The 14,870-nt window shown below is 53.0% G+C and overlaps 2 protein-coding genes across 4 annotated transcripts in view; both read right to left on the bottom strand.

Annotated features, from left to right (window-relative positions):
* The window catches only part of Chrnd (cholinergic receptor nicotinic delta subunit), an 8,449-nt gene extending 1,997 nt beyond the window's left edge, over nucleotides 1-6,452 (bottom strand). The window contains exons 1-9 of one of the 3 annotated variants that reach the window (XM_028789577.1): nucleotides 6,401-6,452; nucleotides 6,008-6,162; nucleotides 5,586-5,630; nucleotides 4,843-4,952; nucleotides 4,515-4,670; nucleotides 4,209-4,318; nucleotides 1,597-1,797; nucleotides 993-1,104; nucleotides 793-907 (exon numbers count right to left, since the gene is read on the bottom strand). In XM_028789577.1, coding sequence (XP_028645410.1) covers nucleotides 793-907; nucleotides 993-1,104; nucleotides 1,597-1,797; nucleotides 4,209-4,318; nucleotides 4,515-4,670; nucleotides 4,843-4,952; nucleotides 5,586-5,630; nucleotides 6,008-6,162; nucleotides 6,401-6,452 — 1,056 coding nt within the window. The remainder of the gene's footprint in view (nucleotides 1-792; nucleotides 908-992; nucleotides 1,105-1,596; nucleotides 1,798-4,208; nucleotides 4,319-4,514; nucleotides 4,671-4,842; nucleotides 4,953-5,585; nucleotides 5,631-6,007; nucleotides 6,163-6,400) is intronic. The other 2 variants (XM_028789578.1, XM_028789579.1) reach the window with 2 other exon arrangements.
* A 2,722-nt stretch (nucleotides 6,453-9,174) lies between these two features.
* Nucleotides 9,175-14,263, bottom strand: Prss56 (serine protease 56). The gene is made up of 13 exons (XM_028789607.1): nucleotides 13,982-14,263; nucleotides 13,329-13,436; nucleotides 12,948-13,001; nucleotides 12,658-12,847; nucleotides 12,191-12,290; nucleotides 11,945-12,104; nucleotides 11,572-11,714; nucleotides 11,181-11,343; nucleotides 10,860-11,039; nucleotides 10,547-10,711; nucleotides 10,390-10,452; nucleotides 9,971-10,077; nucleotides 9,175-9,633 (listed from the first exon to the last, which is right to left on the bottom strand). The coding sequence occupies exons 1-13, from the start codon at nucleotides 14,082-14,084 to the stop codon at nucleotides 9,358-9,360; spliced, it is 1,812 nt and encodes a 603-aa protein (XP_028645440.1). The 5' UTR covers nucleotides 14,085-14,263; the 3' UTR covers nucleotides 9,175-9,357.
* Between the last annotated feature and the right edge of the window lie 607 nt (nucleotides 14,264-14,870).

The raw sequence follows: 14,870 nt of genomic DNA, 5'->3' as shown, positions 1-14,870 counted from the left end.
CCTCCCTCCCTCTTCCTTTCTTTGAGTCAGGGTCGCTTGTATACCAGGTTACCCAGAACTCACTATGTAGCAGAGGCTGACCTTGAACTTCTGATCCTCCCACTAGGATCAAGCTGTGTTAACACTCAGTATTGGATTTTGTGTATGCTAGGTAAGCACTTTACCAACTTTATTCCCATGCCCCATCTTTTTTTATGAATTATATAGTAAGACCCTGTCTCAAACAATTGAATAAAAGCCCAAATGTTGAGCTTTTTTTCAATCAATTAAAGTAAAAAACCATTAAATAGCTATAGGATCATCATCCAGAAGATGACTTATTCCAGAACAACCTGTTGGCCCACAGAGGCTTAGAGCACAGATAGTCTTGTCCCAAACACCCTGTCCCCTGTGTCCTCACCTGCTTACTGTTAAATTTTGTTTCAATGTTAAAATGATATTTATTCATGTATACATGTATGTGGGCACATATGTGTGCAGGTGTACATGTGTCACAGTGCCCTTGTGGAGGAGGCAGGGGGCATCCTGCAGGAGTTGGTCCTCCCCTTGTACCACCTGGGTCATGGGGATCACAGTCAGGTGGTCAAGCTTGGTGGCAAGTGCTCCAATCCACTGAGCCATCTAACTGTCCTCCGAGTTTTATAAAGTTTAGTGGAGTGGAGGACCTAAGCCAGGTCCTCACTCTGAGCACGAGGACCAGTGATTCTGAGCCTGGTGCTTTTGAGCACACCCATCACCCTCAGGGATCCTCCTGGCCAGGACCTGGTTTCCATCTTTAGTCAAAAAGCTCACCTTCTTGACTCCCTCGGACATCACATGGGTGCTGGGCGTTCGGAAGTGGATGTTGAGCACGATGACACATATCACCACAACCATGGTGACCAGGACCATGCCGAAAAGCAGGAACCTGAGGACACACACCGGGCCTGGAGCTGGGGACTGAGGGCAGAGGCATGAGCAAGGCTGGCACGGGGAGGGCTATGTATACTCACTTGCCTACTAAGGGGATGGCCATGGATGTGGGTGGCAGCCTCTTGGAGATAAGCAACAGGAAGACAGATTGGGCCAGGAGCACCGAGATGGCCACTGAGGTCTTCTCTCCACCTGGGAGACAGACCTAGCTGGAAGCTCATACTTGGAGTTTACAAGGTCCCCCTGAAGTGGACGCTGCCACCAATGTTCACAATGTCATGATACATATCATAGGATATGGCATCCTGTGTCTAGCTTTAAATCCTGGCTACACAGCTTATTAGCTGAGTGTTCTGAGAAAGTAGCCTGAACTCAAACTCCCTGCCTCTTTCTCAAAACATGGCAAGCATAGCACTGGTTAAGTGATCAACACTGACTGTTATGTGTCCCCTGCCCCTGCCACTCAGAAAGCTCTCAGGCATCCTGGTAGAGCCCTAGCATGCAGTTCCTAACCCAGAGACCAGCTAGGCCTGCCTGCCATTCCTGCCTGAGTTCTTATATGCTATGTCATCCATGGGCATTTCTCCCCTCGCCGTGAAGAGCAAGGGCAGGGCTGGGAACACCTGTGCTAGGTGGCCTTGGGAGAGGCTGTCAGGGAGCCAGGGAGTGGGGTACGAGGCTCACAGTCGCCCGGCAGGTAGAAGACCAGGTTGATCATGAAGGAGATGAGCACGCAGGGTACCAGGATGTTGATGATGTAGAAGAGCGGCTTGCGGCGGATGATGAGGTAGAAGGTGACATCTTGGTGGCTGGTGCTGTCCATCGGGACACTGGGGTTCACATTGACCCTGGCTGGCCGGTGCACTATCTCCCACTCTCCGTTCTCTGAGGGAGGGACAATGACAGGTCAGGGTCAAGCTGGAGAAGGGAAACTAGGCTAAGGAGCCTTGAGACAGAATGAGGGTGATGAGATGGAGCTGAGCAGGCAGGGTGCTGTCTAAGGCAGCTGAGGCTCAGAGGAATTTTGGGTACGGTGGGGTCCATCTGTAGGGTCAGTCCTTGAGGAAGAAGGTTTTCTCTGTGACTTTTTCTGGAAGGTTCTTTTATTTGTTTATTGTTTCTTTCTCTCCTTGGAAAAAGACAGAAGCTGAAGCCATACAGCGTTTAAATAAGGAATATGTTTAGGCTTAAAAGCTATTACAAGGGGCTGCAGAAACGGTTCAGCAGTTAAGAGCACTGGCTGCCCTTCCAGAAGTCCTGGGTTCAATTCTCAGCACCCACAGAGCCACTCACAATCATCTGTAACTATCATCCTGTACATGTAGTCTCATGTAGTCCCATGTAGTCCCATGTAGTCCCATGTAGTCCCATGGCCTTTCCTTCTAGTATGTAAGGCATACATGCAGACAAATCATTCAGTTACAAAAAATAAATAGTAAATATTAAAAAAGAAATGTATGACAAATCAAAAGTAGGTTGCATGAGAATTAGAAGAGAGAGGTTTTTAAGTCACTGTCTGCAGCGGATGAGATGCTCCATGAGTCAGTCAGTATCTGCCAAGCCAGATGACCTGAGTTCAGTCTCTGGGAAGGAGAGAACTGACTGATGCAAATTGTCCTCCAATGTGGACACATGTGCTTTGGCACAGATGCACGCATATACACACATGGAACAAATAAAATGTATTACTTATTTTTTTTTTAACTAAAATAAATTCTCTTGGTCCTTGAATTTGCAGTTTAGGCTGACAGTGAGAGGCCAAATCTTGTAAGGTCAGACTCCATTTCAGAGAACCTGACCCAAGTTTGAACTCTAGGTAAACTGACAGGATGGTACCTAGCATTAGTTTCCAAGTCCTCCCACCCCCACAACAAAACCTGAGCCTAGCTCCAGTCTCTAGGCATCTTCAGGTTATTCCCTCCAACAAACCTGTACTGCAGGTTACAAGCCCACCCCCTGCCTCACAACCACCAATGCAGAGGGGAGCAGAAGCTAAGTTTATGATATGACTCCCAGCACCAGCCAATTATGTGAAAGGCCACAGGAGCTTTCCAATTAGATGCTTGCACACATGCTCCCTGCTTACTGCTTACTATAAAGTCTTGCCCTGAGAGGCATTTGGGGCTTCCCCATGACCAAAACCATCCTGTGTGACAGAGGTGCATTGCTGGGGTTGGGGGAGCTGAGCTAGCTTAAAAGGAAAAAGACCCTGCTGTGAGTTTTATTAGATTGGCTCTTGTTTGGTTTTTTTGAGGATCACTAACATTTCCCTGGCACTATAACAACACTGTGTCAAAGACAGTCAAGGCTGTCTTTGAACCCATGATCCTCTTACTTCGGACTCTGGAGTACTGGGATTGCAGATATACACCACCACACTGAGTTTTTTCTCTTTTGTTAGCTGTGTGTGTGTGTGTATGTGTGTGTGTGTGTGTGTGTGTGTGTGTGTGTGTGTGTGTGTAGATCAGGGGATAACTTACAGGAGTTGATTTTCTCCTTCCACCGTATGGGCTCCAGGAATTGAACTCATGCCCTCAGCTTTAGCAGCAAGTACTTTTACCTGCGGAGCCATCTTAGCAACCCTGTTTTGAAAGTTTTTTGAAATGGGATCTTGGTGTATAGCCCTGGATGGCTGAAAACCCCCTTTGTATACTAGGCTGACTTTGAAGTTGGGGCAGTTATTCTGTTTCTGCCTTCTAGGGGCTAAGATGACAGGCATGTGCCATTTTGAGTTTGTCTTCTAAGTTAAAGCCAAAGCTGTAGTGACAGTTCTTGGCTGTCATTCCTTGGCCTTGGTCTTCAGGAGGACATTACATAGTGTAATACTCTCATCTATGATATCACAGCCCTGAAACCAGAAGACTCTGGTTCTTCTTCTGGACAGGGTCAGACAGGACCCCCACAGGGCTGAGCTAGTCACAGGTGGGGTTGGTGATGGCATCCATCCAGCCGTGAAACCCCACAGCAACACCCTGAGTCTCTTCAGGCCTCAGAAGGCCTGATCCCGGCTCCATCAGCCACACCTATCCTCAGAGACCCTGTCATAACTGCGAGTATCTGCTGAGTGTGTGTTGGGGGTGTGTGATGAGGGGTCCCTGTTTCCTTCAGCTTTGCTCTTGAGTCTCTTTGGATCAGTAACTGTAGGTGTGTAGGCTGTGTCTACATACCTGTCCTTCCCTGTATGTATGTCAGTGCCCCAAGCTTTGAGTGTGTGAGGTGCTGGTGTGACTGTGTGCAAGTGAACGTCCACAGATCTATGCATCTTTGGGGCCCATCCACCATGACCTCTGAAGTACCTGTGAAACTCTGAGGCTCAATGATGATCCACTCGATGGGGTAAGATCGGTTCTTTTCTGCCTCCTGCTCCAGGCTGAGTGTGATCTCCTCGGCTGTATACTTGAGTGAACTGGAGAGAGCAGCGGCTATAAGTCTCTGGATGGGGCTTCTGAGGGCAAGAGGTGGTGGCAGAGGGGGAGGGCTAGCTATGGTCTGAGGTGTTTCTGCTCAGCATGGGACCAAGGCCTCTGCCTGAGAGCACTTAGTTCATCCTTTCCAGTCCCTGGCTGGGTGCCCTGGACTGAGAGACATTCAGGTGGACTTACACGAATTTGAGAGAGCAGTTCTGCCAATCAAAAGGAAAGTAGGTGACAGAGATGGGGCAGGAGGAGCGGAAGATGGCAGGTGGCAACCAGCTCACATGGCCTGCGTCATCAACAAGCACATTGCAGGCAAAAGAAATCTGGAATGAGGCGTCATTGCTGTGGGAGGGAGACCATAATCACTGTGTGCCCTGGCCGGCCAGGAACCAGCAGGACCGGAGGAGGCAGGAGAGGGAAGTGGGCAGGCAGGCCTGGAGGTGCAGGCTGAGGGACATAAAGAAGGGGAGCAGAATGAGGTGGGAGAAGGGGGTCTGGAAGGGCTCCTCTCAACTTGTTCTCCAGCACAATCTCTGGTAGCCACACCATGTCAGAGGGCAGGCGCAAGATGGTGATGTTCCCAAAGTCATTGGCTTTCCACTGGAGTCGGCTGTCCATCCAGATCTAGAGGTCCAAAAAGGACATCAGAGTGGGTTCTGCACTGGCCACCCTCCCAGTGGTCTCCACTTCTCTAGGGAAGTCTGAACAAAGCCTGAGAGTTGGGACAAAGAGATTTGGAAGAGATGGGGAAGAACAAGTTAACCTGCCATGGACTATTGTGTAGGACACACATTACACCACTAAGTGTCAGTGTCCACACTGGACTGGCTTGTTTCTATGTCGTGAACCTCTATCAGGTGTGATATTTTGATTAGAAGAGTGAATTCTAATGCAAACAGGGGCTGGTATCTCGGTGCTTCAGTCCTACCTTTAGTCCCAGCCCTTGGGAGGCAGATGCAAATGAATCTCTGTGAGTTCGAGGCCAGCCTGATCTATGTCATAAGTTCTAGGCCAGCCAGGGAAACAGGGCCAGAGAACCCCATCTCAAAACAAGACAAATCGGGACATAGAGGCAATTTTAGCACAAAGGAACCCCAGCCTCCTAGGACATGTCCTTGGAGCTAGCAGAGGCCTCAGTGGAGAAGGGCAGCTGGGCTCCCTGTAGTCAAGCTCCCCCAAAGGAGTGTCCCCAGGGGCTTGTGGATCCCTAGCACGAGTAGACACAGGGGCCTGGAGCCTTTGGCATGGCATCCTTACATGATTTATCCACACGTTGGTGGTGAGGGTCTCTTCCACTTCTTTCTGTAATCAAACAAGAAGGTTGTATCCGAAGGTTCCCATCCACCTTTCACTCAGACTCGGGCATCAGAATGTACTCTGCCTGGTTCCCAGGGACCATGATAGCTAGAAGAGCCAGAGCCTACTAGAGCAACAGATCACGGTGGATCAAGAGACTGTTGAAGTGAAAGGCAGAGGCAGCTGACGTAGGTCCTGGGGGAGCACAGAGGTAGCTTGACAGTGGCAGGCAGAGCTGATGGCTTTGGGTGGCTGTAGGCCCATGGCACTATCTGGCATACAGAATAAACATTCCTGTCTCCCAGAAAAGGAGCTAGTCAGGGGCCTTTGAGCCTTCTTCCCTTCCTCTCCCAGCACAGGCCATCCCACAAAGGTCCACTCACCAGGGAGATGAGGTTGGAGAGGGTGAGACTTAGGGTGATATCCACTTTGTCCTCTTTACGAGCCACCGGCCGGAGTTTTTTGTCATAGCTCTTTTCCTCAAACAGGTGCTTGATCAGCCTGTGTTCTTCATTCAGGCCCCAACTGCCTGGGAGGGGTGCAGAGAAGAACAGGGTGCGGGTCATTGGATCTAGGAAGGAAGCTTCCCTGAAGTTCTCCTGGGTCAGCCCTGGGCTGGGCAGAGCAGAGGAAAGCCAGCTGTTCCCTGAGAGAGAGGGATACCTAGGCAGAGTGGGAGTGGGAATTAGGCATAATGATAGGGTGGGCGCCATGCAGAGAGGGGCCCAGATAGGAATAGAAGGCCCCCCCAGGAAGGGAGTGATGTCCACCCTTACCACACACAACAAGGGCAGCCAGCAGCCCCAGTGTGAGCACAGGCCCTGCCATCCCCCTCTTCTGACTGACTGGGGCTTATGTCTTCCCTTCAGCCTGCTGGCTGTGGAATGAGGCAGGCAAGGGAACAGGTGCTGGTGCTTTAGGGGTTTGGAAACAAGAGGCCGGAAATGCAATCTGATCCTTGAAGGCTGGTGATGGGGGGGCTGGGGTTGGCCAGCTAAGGCAGGAGCCCAAGGGCAGGCAGAATGCAAGGATCCCAGGCAGGGATTGTCACAGAGAGTTGGTAGGGTGGGGCCTGGTGGAGTAGGGTGGCAGAGGGTAGGGGACAAATGGTGTGTGTGTGTGTGTGTGTTTGTGTTTGTATGTGTGTAGCATGCTGGTAGCCGTGAATAGAGTGGTGACACGTAGGCCAGTTGCTGCCACCTGGGCAGTGAAAGACAAGTTACCAGCTACCCTGCCTCCCCCTCCTTTTGTGCATGTGGTATTTGTGTATGGTGTGTGTACATGTGTGTTTGTGTTCGTATGTGGGTCTGTGGAGATCAAAGTCAATTCACCATCTTCTCTGTTTTTACATTTCTATCTAATAGTGTGTTTGTGTATATGTGTGTGTGTGTACCATGTGTGTGCACCTGTCACAGTTGCTTCTCTCTGCAGAGGGTTCTGAGGTGAACTCAGGCTTGTCCAGCAGGCAGCTGTTACCTGTTGAGCCTTCCTGCTAGGGCTCCACCTGTATTTGTGTATTTTTTCCCTGTGTTTAATAATAATTACATTTAAGCTGGGTATGGCAGTGCACACCTTTAATCTTAGCACTTGGGAAGAGAGGGTGGATCTCTGTAGTTCAAGGCCAGCCTGGTTTACATAGTGAGTTCCAAGACAGCCAGGATGCCACACAGAGAAAGCATGTCTCAATAAAACCAAAAAAATAATAAACAAATAATTAAATTAATTAATTAATAGAACTTATCCATCCATGTATTCAGTGTGTGTGCTCTTCATGGTATGTGTAGAAGTCAGAGGCAACTTGAAGGAATTAATTTATTTCCTTTTACTATGGGGATCCCAGGGATCAAACTCAGATCAACACAAGGCTTGGCAGCAGATGCCTTTACCTGCTAAGCCATCTCAGCAGCCCATTTCTTTTCTTTCTTTAATGTGAACTGAAGTCCCCTCACCATTTCTGGGTCTATCGCAAACCAAGGGAAAAGGGATGGGGAGCCACTGGGGCCAGGAGGGGTCATTTGCACACAGAGTTAGATATGCCCATTGTACTGACTTGGCTAGAAGTCAGTAGTAGGGATAGACGGGTCTAAGAGTTTGCACAGAGTACAAAATCCATCTTCAAACTGGGTGCCTGGGCACCATGATCTGCTAAGGGAATCAGAAAGCCAGAACCATCAGGAATGCAAGGAGGAGGGCTTCTAGGTGTGGAGGAGACTGGCAATGGGGTGAATGCCCATTGGCTCTGGCAAGAGAGGAGCTGACTGCAGCACACGCTGGCAAGTCTGAGCCTGTTCTTTGTTCTAAGCGGATGGAGGTGGCTCAAAGAGGCTTGTCCTCCAGGGAGATGACAGTACTGTCACCTTCGTCTGCCAAGGCACAGTGGTTTTTGAGCTCTTTGTTCCTCATGTTGGACCTTGTCTGCTTCCTGATGGCATCTTTGGAGCAGACATTGATCATTTTTTCTTATGTGAGGGTGCAGGGGCTTCTCTTAGAGACACAAGAAATGAACCTCAGGGTATCCTTATTGCTGTCACTGGTCTCATAGGTTGCATCATAGAGGGCAGCCTGGCAGTCCTGGTCTGGTAGGGTCTGGTCATAGGTTTGGGCCATGTCACCTGCTGAATTTCCCTGCTCTGTTCGAGGACGGTGTGGGTCCTCATCAGGCAGATGATGTCAGCCTGTCTCTTCTCTCCCTTTGCACGGTCGACTTGCATACCAAATCACTTGCATGTCACTGATCACTCCGAGACAGCCACACCAGAGGCCATGTGTTCAGAAGGGAGAGGGACACAAGGAAAGCCACGGAAGAACCGAGGCTCTGGAGCTGCTGCTGCTGGGATCCAGGTGAACTCCTCCACCTTATTTTTGAAGACAAGGCCTCTTCACTGAATCTGGGCATCGCTTGGAGCAGCTAGAATGGCCAGGGAACCCCTGAGATCTGTCTGTTCCCCACTTCCCTGCTCCTTAGCCAGGGCTCCAGTTTACAGGTGTGCTGCTGTTCCTGTGGGTTTTTTGTTTTGTTTTGTTTTGTTTTCCGAGACAGGGTTTCTCTGTGTAGCCCTGGCTGTCCTGGAACTCACTCTGTAGACCAGGCTGGCCTCGAACTCAGAAATCCACCTGCCTCTGCCTCCCAAGTGCTGGGATTAAAGGTGTGTGCCACCACCGCCCAATGTCCCCGTGGTTTTTACCTGGGTGCTGAGGACCTGAACTCAGATCCATGTGCATCTAGCATGTTACCCCACTGAGCAATCTCTTCCAGCCCCCCTAGTTTTGTTCTCTCTCTCTCTCTCTCTCTCTGTGTGTGTGTGTGTGTGTGTTGTCTTACTTTGTAGCCCAGGATAGCCTAGAGCTCACTATGTAGCTCATGTTAGCTTCAAACTCATTTCAGTCCTGCATCGCTCTCCAGAATGCTAGCACCACAAGTATGAGCCACCACTTCTGGCTCCTTCCAGTTCCTTTGTGGTCTCTGCTGACTGCTTCTGGAGGTCAGCCCTGCCCCACTGCCATCTAATGCCAGCCCCTTCCCATCCCAAATAAAGCTCCAGATTTGATGTAGAGTATAAATAACATGTATTAAAGCAGCCGTGAGTGTCTGGTGACATAGTTAGGGAGACATGTGAGGTCCAGGATCCCCACTCTCTCCACACAAACAAGATCAACTGGAATAGAGACTTTGTTAAAATCACACAACCTCTTTAGCCCCCAGGGGAGTGTGGCCACCACAGGGTTGCCTGGGTCAGGGAACAGGAGGCTGGCGTTGGCCCTGGAGCTCCTTTCCCAGCCTCTGTCCTTGTTCTGAACCTATCCAGGGTGGCTGGGGCTCTCCTTCTGTCAGGAAAGCTGAGCGGAAGGCCTTCAGGGCCTGTACTAGTAGCCGAGGGAGACTATGAGCCAGTGTAGAAGGTTCCAAGCCCACCAAGCCACTGAAGACCACATGCTGGTCCCTCAAGCTGGCCCTCACCCAAGCTCTGAAGAGTCCTGTCAGTGTCTTGGAACCCAGATCTGCCAACACCTGCAGAGAGAGGGGGTTAGAAGCTAGAAAACACTTAGGGGTGTTTGACCTGGGAGTTGTTCCCTCCTCCTGGAGCTTTGGAAGCTACTTAGATCCTTGCCTGCCCTCCTTCTTCTCCCCAAAGTCCGACTAGTATCTCGATCAGGTGAATGCCCTAATGAGCCTGTCTGCTTTTACCCCTCTTCCTCCTCTTTGTAGCCACCTGTCATCCCAGCTCACCCCACCCCTACCCCCGCAAACGGAGGAGTCCCGCCCCCCCTCCCTTCTTTCCAGGGAGCTCCAGTCATTCAGCCTTTACAGGCTATTGTGAAGGAGTCTGGGCAGCCTGGGTACCTACCTCCTGAAAGTTCATGGCCAAGTGTTCAGCTGGGATTTGTAGGATCCAAGCATGTGCTCGCTGAATAGCTGCCAACTTCTGCTGCAGAGGCTCCAGCCCAGGGCAGCCTGCAAGAAGGAGAGATCCCCAGACTATGAAAAAATTAACAGCAGAGGGATATCCCAGGGATCTCTGCGTGCTCTAGATGGGGAAACTGAGGCTCTCAAAGGTTTCGTGATCATTCAAGACAGAATGCCTCCATCTGACACCAACAAGGGCTCGGTGCCACATGTCTCCTTAAAAAGGAATCTGTTTTCCTGGAAGGGAGCGAGGGTCTTATGTGTTGTCATTTGGAATTTTCTAGCACACAATCCCAGCACCTCTCTGGAAACAGCCTCTAGGCCGCGCCCCTCCAGTAGGCCGGCAGGGGGCGACATTACCCTTCGTTTCCGCGCTCCGCTCGGGCTTTGGCTTCTGGAACCAGGTTCCTGTAACTCGGGATCCTGGAGGAGACCACGGAGTTAGTGGACACCCCTCGGAGAGCATACGTGACTCCGCAACTCTGTGGCCTAAGCCTGGCTGGGGCACTCAGGTTACCTGAGTATAACCGCTGTTCGTGAGCATTGTGACCGGGTAGCTCCTGGGGCGATGGAGCGGAGCGAGCGGGCGTGGGGACTCCACGCCGCAGACCTGGCCGGGGACCAAGCAGCTCCTGTGCGCCCCGCAGCAGGCCGAGCAGCGTGTGCGCCAGTGACCGCAGCTCTGCGAGTGGTTCAGAGGTGTAAGCGGCCCATCCAGTGGTGGGGGCCGACCCTCCCATCCCTACTCCCTACCCTCCAACACCTTACGGCTTCTCCACTTAGGCCCCTCCTTCTCCCTCCCCGACCTGTCCTGGGAGAACCCGACTGACCGCACCGCCGCCGGCGCTGCAGACACTGTTGGAGAGCTAGGCGCGCACAGGAGCTCTCGGACCCTAGGCATTGGCGCGCATAGAAGACACAGAGGCCCGGGAAGTCCGTGAACAGCTCCTCTTCCCGAGCGTTCCAATTTAGGAGTTCTCTGCAGCTAGGCTCGCGAGTGGAGGGGCCCGCTGCAAGCAGATGCCAGATCACCCCTTGCATGTGGGTTTACAAACCACCCGTCCGCAGCTCCCCTACAGAGACCAGAGCAGCGGGATGGAAACCAGCTTGCCCAGACCTGTTCGAGAGACCACTGGTTGGGGGATGCTCACCGCTCATCTGCTCCTGCAGCCAGTCTTTGAACACGGCTACACGGGTGTAGACCCCAGGCTTCCCTGGTTCCCCACAGCCATCTCCCCAAGAAGTGACTCCAAAGAGGACCTCTCTGGGGCGCGGGCCAGGCTCGGAACAGGTTAAAGGGCCCCCGGAGTCGCCCTAAGGGACAGAGCAATGCATTCATCATCTTTCTGAATTATACTTGCCTAGTATACTTGCTTGGTAGGGAAGGCGGCTCTGGCCGCCTCTGTGGTTACTACTTGTTTCCATTTTATTTAGGAAGATTTAGCGGTTGGTCGGAGCTTTCAGCTAGGCCCCAGAGAGAATAGGGTTATCTTCCCAAGGGGAGCAACGCATCCAGGGGCCCCTGTCAGTTTTAGTTCATACCTGGCATGAGTCGATGCCCCCCGCCAGGTAACCAGCGCAGAGCATGGTGCTGGGACGCAGCCCAGGCCCCAGGGCCTTTTGACAGGTGTCGGCACTGAGCAGCGGAACGCGGGCCTCCCTCACCGCCTCAGACTCAGGCCCGTCTACAGGAAAGAACGTAGGGGGCCCGGGTTTGGAAGGCAGAGGCTGCGCCTCGAGATTCCCTCTCACTTGCCCTCTTTGATTCCTGCCGGTTTGTGCGATGGAACATCATCCTAACCTCTCCAAACTTCACCTCTTCAGCTTCCCTCCACCATCACCACCCCCAGCCCCTTCCCCACTGGTTCTTCACTACTGCTTGCAGCTAGCTTATATAGGCCCTAGCTGGCAATACCTTCGAAGAGAGCCCCCCAGCCTGCAATGGCGCAAGGGGTGCCGGCAGGAGGCTCCCGAGAACCCTGGGGTAGGCAAATGGGGCGTGCAGGCCCCTCTGGGCTCACGGGAGTCCACAGCTGTACCAACGCCAGGTCATTATGAAAAGTCTGCGGATCAAACTAGAGAGCAGATGTCGGTTCAAGGTCAAGAAAGAGGGTTTGGGGTACTGTTCCCAGCTCTGAGGACACAGGGAGTGTCTTCTCACCTTAGGGTGGGGCAAGATGCGGTTCACCTGCACTTCTTCTGCCTGCGCCCCCTGGGGCCCCTCGGCTAGCATCACAGTCCACAGAAGCTCATTTGAGGCACTAAAGCGTAAGTAGTGGGTGACACGCATCAGGGACAGAGGTGGCTTGAGGCCTCCTCGGAGGCCAAGCCCCTCATGCACCCACACCGTCCTGTGAGCCTGTAAGTGTGGCTATTGTGACCCCAGGGGCAGAGAGGGAGACCCGGGAAGGGGTAGATCCCCACAGTGGAAAAATGCAGTGTGATACCCTCCTACCCTGGGAGCCCCCTCGCCCCCACCTCCGCAGTCGGCATTTTGAGGCCCGAGGTTGGGAGTCAGCTCCCGCTAGAGGGCAGCAGAGACCTGCGGTGCTTTGGCCCATGGGTGCTTAGACTCCCATCAGATTGGGTAGCCCTGCAGAGCAGATGCCTGGGATCTCGAAGACGTACCCAGCGAAGCAGTGTGCAGCCGTGAGCACCCAGGACGCTGCCACCAGGACGCCCCCGCACAGAGGCAGCCCCCCAAGTTGCAGTCTCACTAGCCAAGGCCAGGCCCCCGATGGAGCCGTGCTGCCACCGACTATGCGGCCGTGAGCCCGGGTCGCGTTGGCGACGTCCTGGCGTCTTTCTCCACATGGTCCTAGAACAGCAGAAACGGCGTCATGAAGGAAAGTTTTAGTTGTCTTCGCATTGAGGCCCACCTCGCTCTCAGCTCGGCTCCTTGGAGTTTTTAGTCTCACCTGGCTCGGGTGGATCCTGGAGGACCTGGACTTGAGATCTAGGGCGTCCACGTCCTGCTGAGAAACAATCCTTTGCCGCCCTCTTGCGGATCTTCCACCCTATGCTGGGCCTGAGCCCTTGTCTTTCAACCACTCCCCACTTGGCCCACCCTCTAGCACAGGGAACTATTTGAGCAGCCATGAACTGTGACCACCTGAGCCCACACTCTCCCCTCCTCCCTGCTGTGTCTCAAGTTTGGCATAACCCTTCCACTTGGACCTTCAAAAAGAGTCTGACTCCAAGGACGATGGAATCTAAAAATAAGGGCTGGGCATAGACAGTCCCCTGTAAGAGAGTGAGTCTGCTGGAGGGTGTGGGTTGGGTAGCACGACTGGTACAACCTTGGCATTCATGCAGTCTGTGCTGGATCTCCATCAACACGCGCTTTATGGCCCACTGGGCACTCCTCTGGGCAGCCTGCAATGCCTGAGTCCCCTGGGTAGACAAAACTGGGGGGACATGGGACACAAAGTCACATCCCTTTGGCAGAGAGTCTCAGTCTAAGTCTTCCTGAACCCTGTCTGGGGAATCCTAGAGAAGTGTGGTGAGCTCCTGGACTACCAGGGATGTAGAGATAGGGAGAGGAGTCAGGGGCTGAGGTCCAGCTCTCAGGGCAGATTGGGCTGGAATCTCAGAAAAGTTCCTTTCTTAAAGACTTCAGAGGAAAACCACTGCCCACCGACACCCAGGGAGTGTGGTTGAGGTATCCATCATTGGGCCTGAATTACCAAGGCATGACACCCCGAGTTTTCTATTGTTATCTCTGAAAGGCCCTTGGCAGCTTGGCAGCGCTTGCTGTCTCTGCTTTCCGGGTGAGGCCGTCTGCCCTCTCTCCCTACATCCCAGTTCCAGGCTCCTCCTCTCAGCAGGTGGGCAGAAGGACCACAGGTCCTCAGAAGTGTGAAAGACAAGCTCATCTTCCTTGTCCTTCCTTGACCTCACTTTCTCGATGCCCCTCCCATCCCAGCGGCTTCCTCAGACCAGCCCGGCTCACCTTGCAGCGTGCTGGGCGGCAGGCGCATGTACAGTGGATGCCCATGGGCAGTCTGGGAGTCTGGGGACAGTAGCAGCAGCAGCAGCAGCATAGCCAGTGGCATGGTGATCTAGGGTCAAGGCCGGAGACCCTGTTCTCTTTCTTCCTGCACGTCACCCTCTCCTGTGATTCTTCCTGGGCACAGGCTTTGCATCCCTCAAACCATCTGATCCCGTTGTCTTACACTAGATCACCCCTTTTTCGTGGTCCATGCCTCACCTGTCCCTCACCTCCTGAGCGCCCTCAAGGGAAGGATGCTCTGGAGCTATATAGAGGACAGAGGGGGTGTGTGTGTGGGAGGGCAGCCAGGACTGGGGGAGGGAATGAGGTAGTGGGCTGGACCCTCACCTTTGACGTCTCATCATCCCACACTGAGTCTCCCCACTTCTGTGAAAGCAGCCCTTGTTCCTGCGGCCGCTTCAAAGGGGCTGAGATGGGGATGGAGAACTGACCGTTGGGCTGGGGGCCAGGCAGAGGGAGACTGGTGGGCAGGGGCTGGGAGGGGAGATCCCCATCTGTTTCTGCCACCCTGGGGAGTCCACTGCTCTACCGGAGCAGGCACTCTTGGAGGGAGGAGAGCTAGGGATAGGGGTGGGTGTCCTGGGCATTCTCACCCCCTAAGTGAGCTATTGAACTTCCAGCCCCTCTGCCCCTAATTGCTTGGCAGTGTCCCTCCTCCGTGTGGCCATTTCTAAAGATGATCAAAGCATTCTAATTTGCGCCGTAATTGCTGCACTGGGGTAGCGGGGTGGGAAGAGACAAAAGCAAGCGGGAGATGAAAGGCCCCACTGTGGCCCAGTTTGGGGAGCACAGGACCCAGCAGCTTCTGAGTCTCTCCCAGACCCCTGTC

Source organism: Grammomys surdaster, unplaced genomic scaffold (genome assembly GCF_004785775.1).
Source record: "Grammomys surdaster isolate TR1022 unplaced genomic scaffold, NIH_TR_1.0 125846, whole genome shotgun sequence".
Lineage (NCBI taxonomy): Eukaryota > Metazoa > Chordata > Mammalia > Rodentia > Muridae > Grammomys > Grammomys surdaster.
This window is presented reverse-complemented; position numbering and strand designations above follow the sequence as displayed.

What these genes read in the sequence shown, in the direction of transcription:
- Prss56 (XM_028789607.1), bottom strand. Translation starts at nt 14,084, where the DNA reads ATGCCACTGGCTATGCTGCTGCTGCTGCTGCTACTGTCCCCAGACTCC. An exon ending in GCCGCCCAGCACGCTGCAAG is followed by an intron (nt 13,437 to 13,981) that starts GTGAGCCGGGCT and finishes ATGTCCCCCCAG; the next exon opens with TTTTGTCTACCCAGGGGACT. An exon ending in GCAGCGCCGGCGGCGGTGCG is followed by an intron (nt 10,712 to 10,859) that starts GTCAGTCGGGTT and finishes AACCACTCGCAG; the next exon opens with AGCTGCGGTCACTGGCGCAC.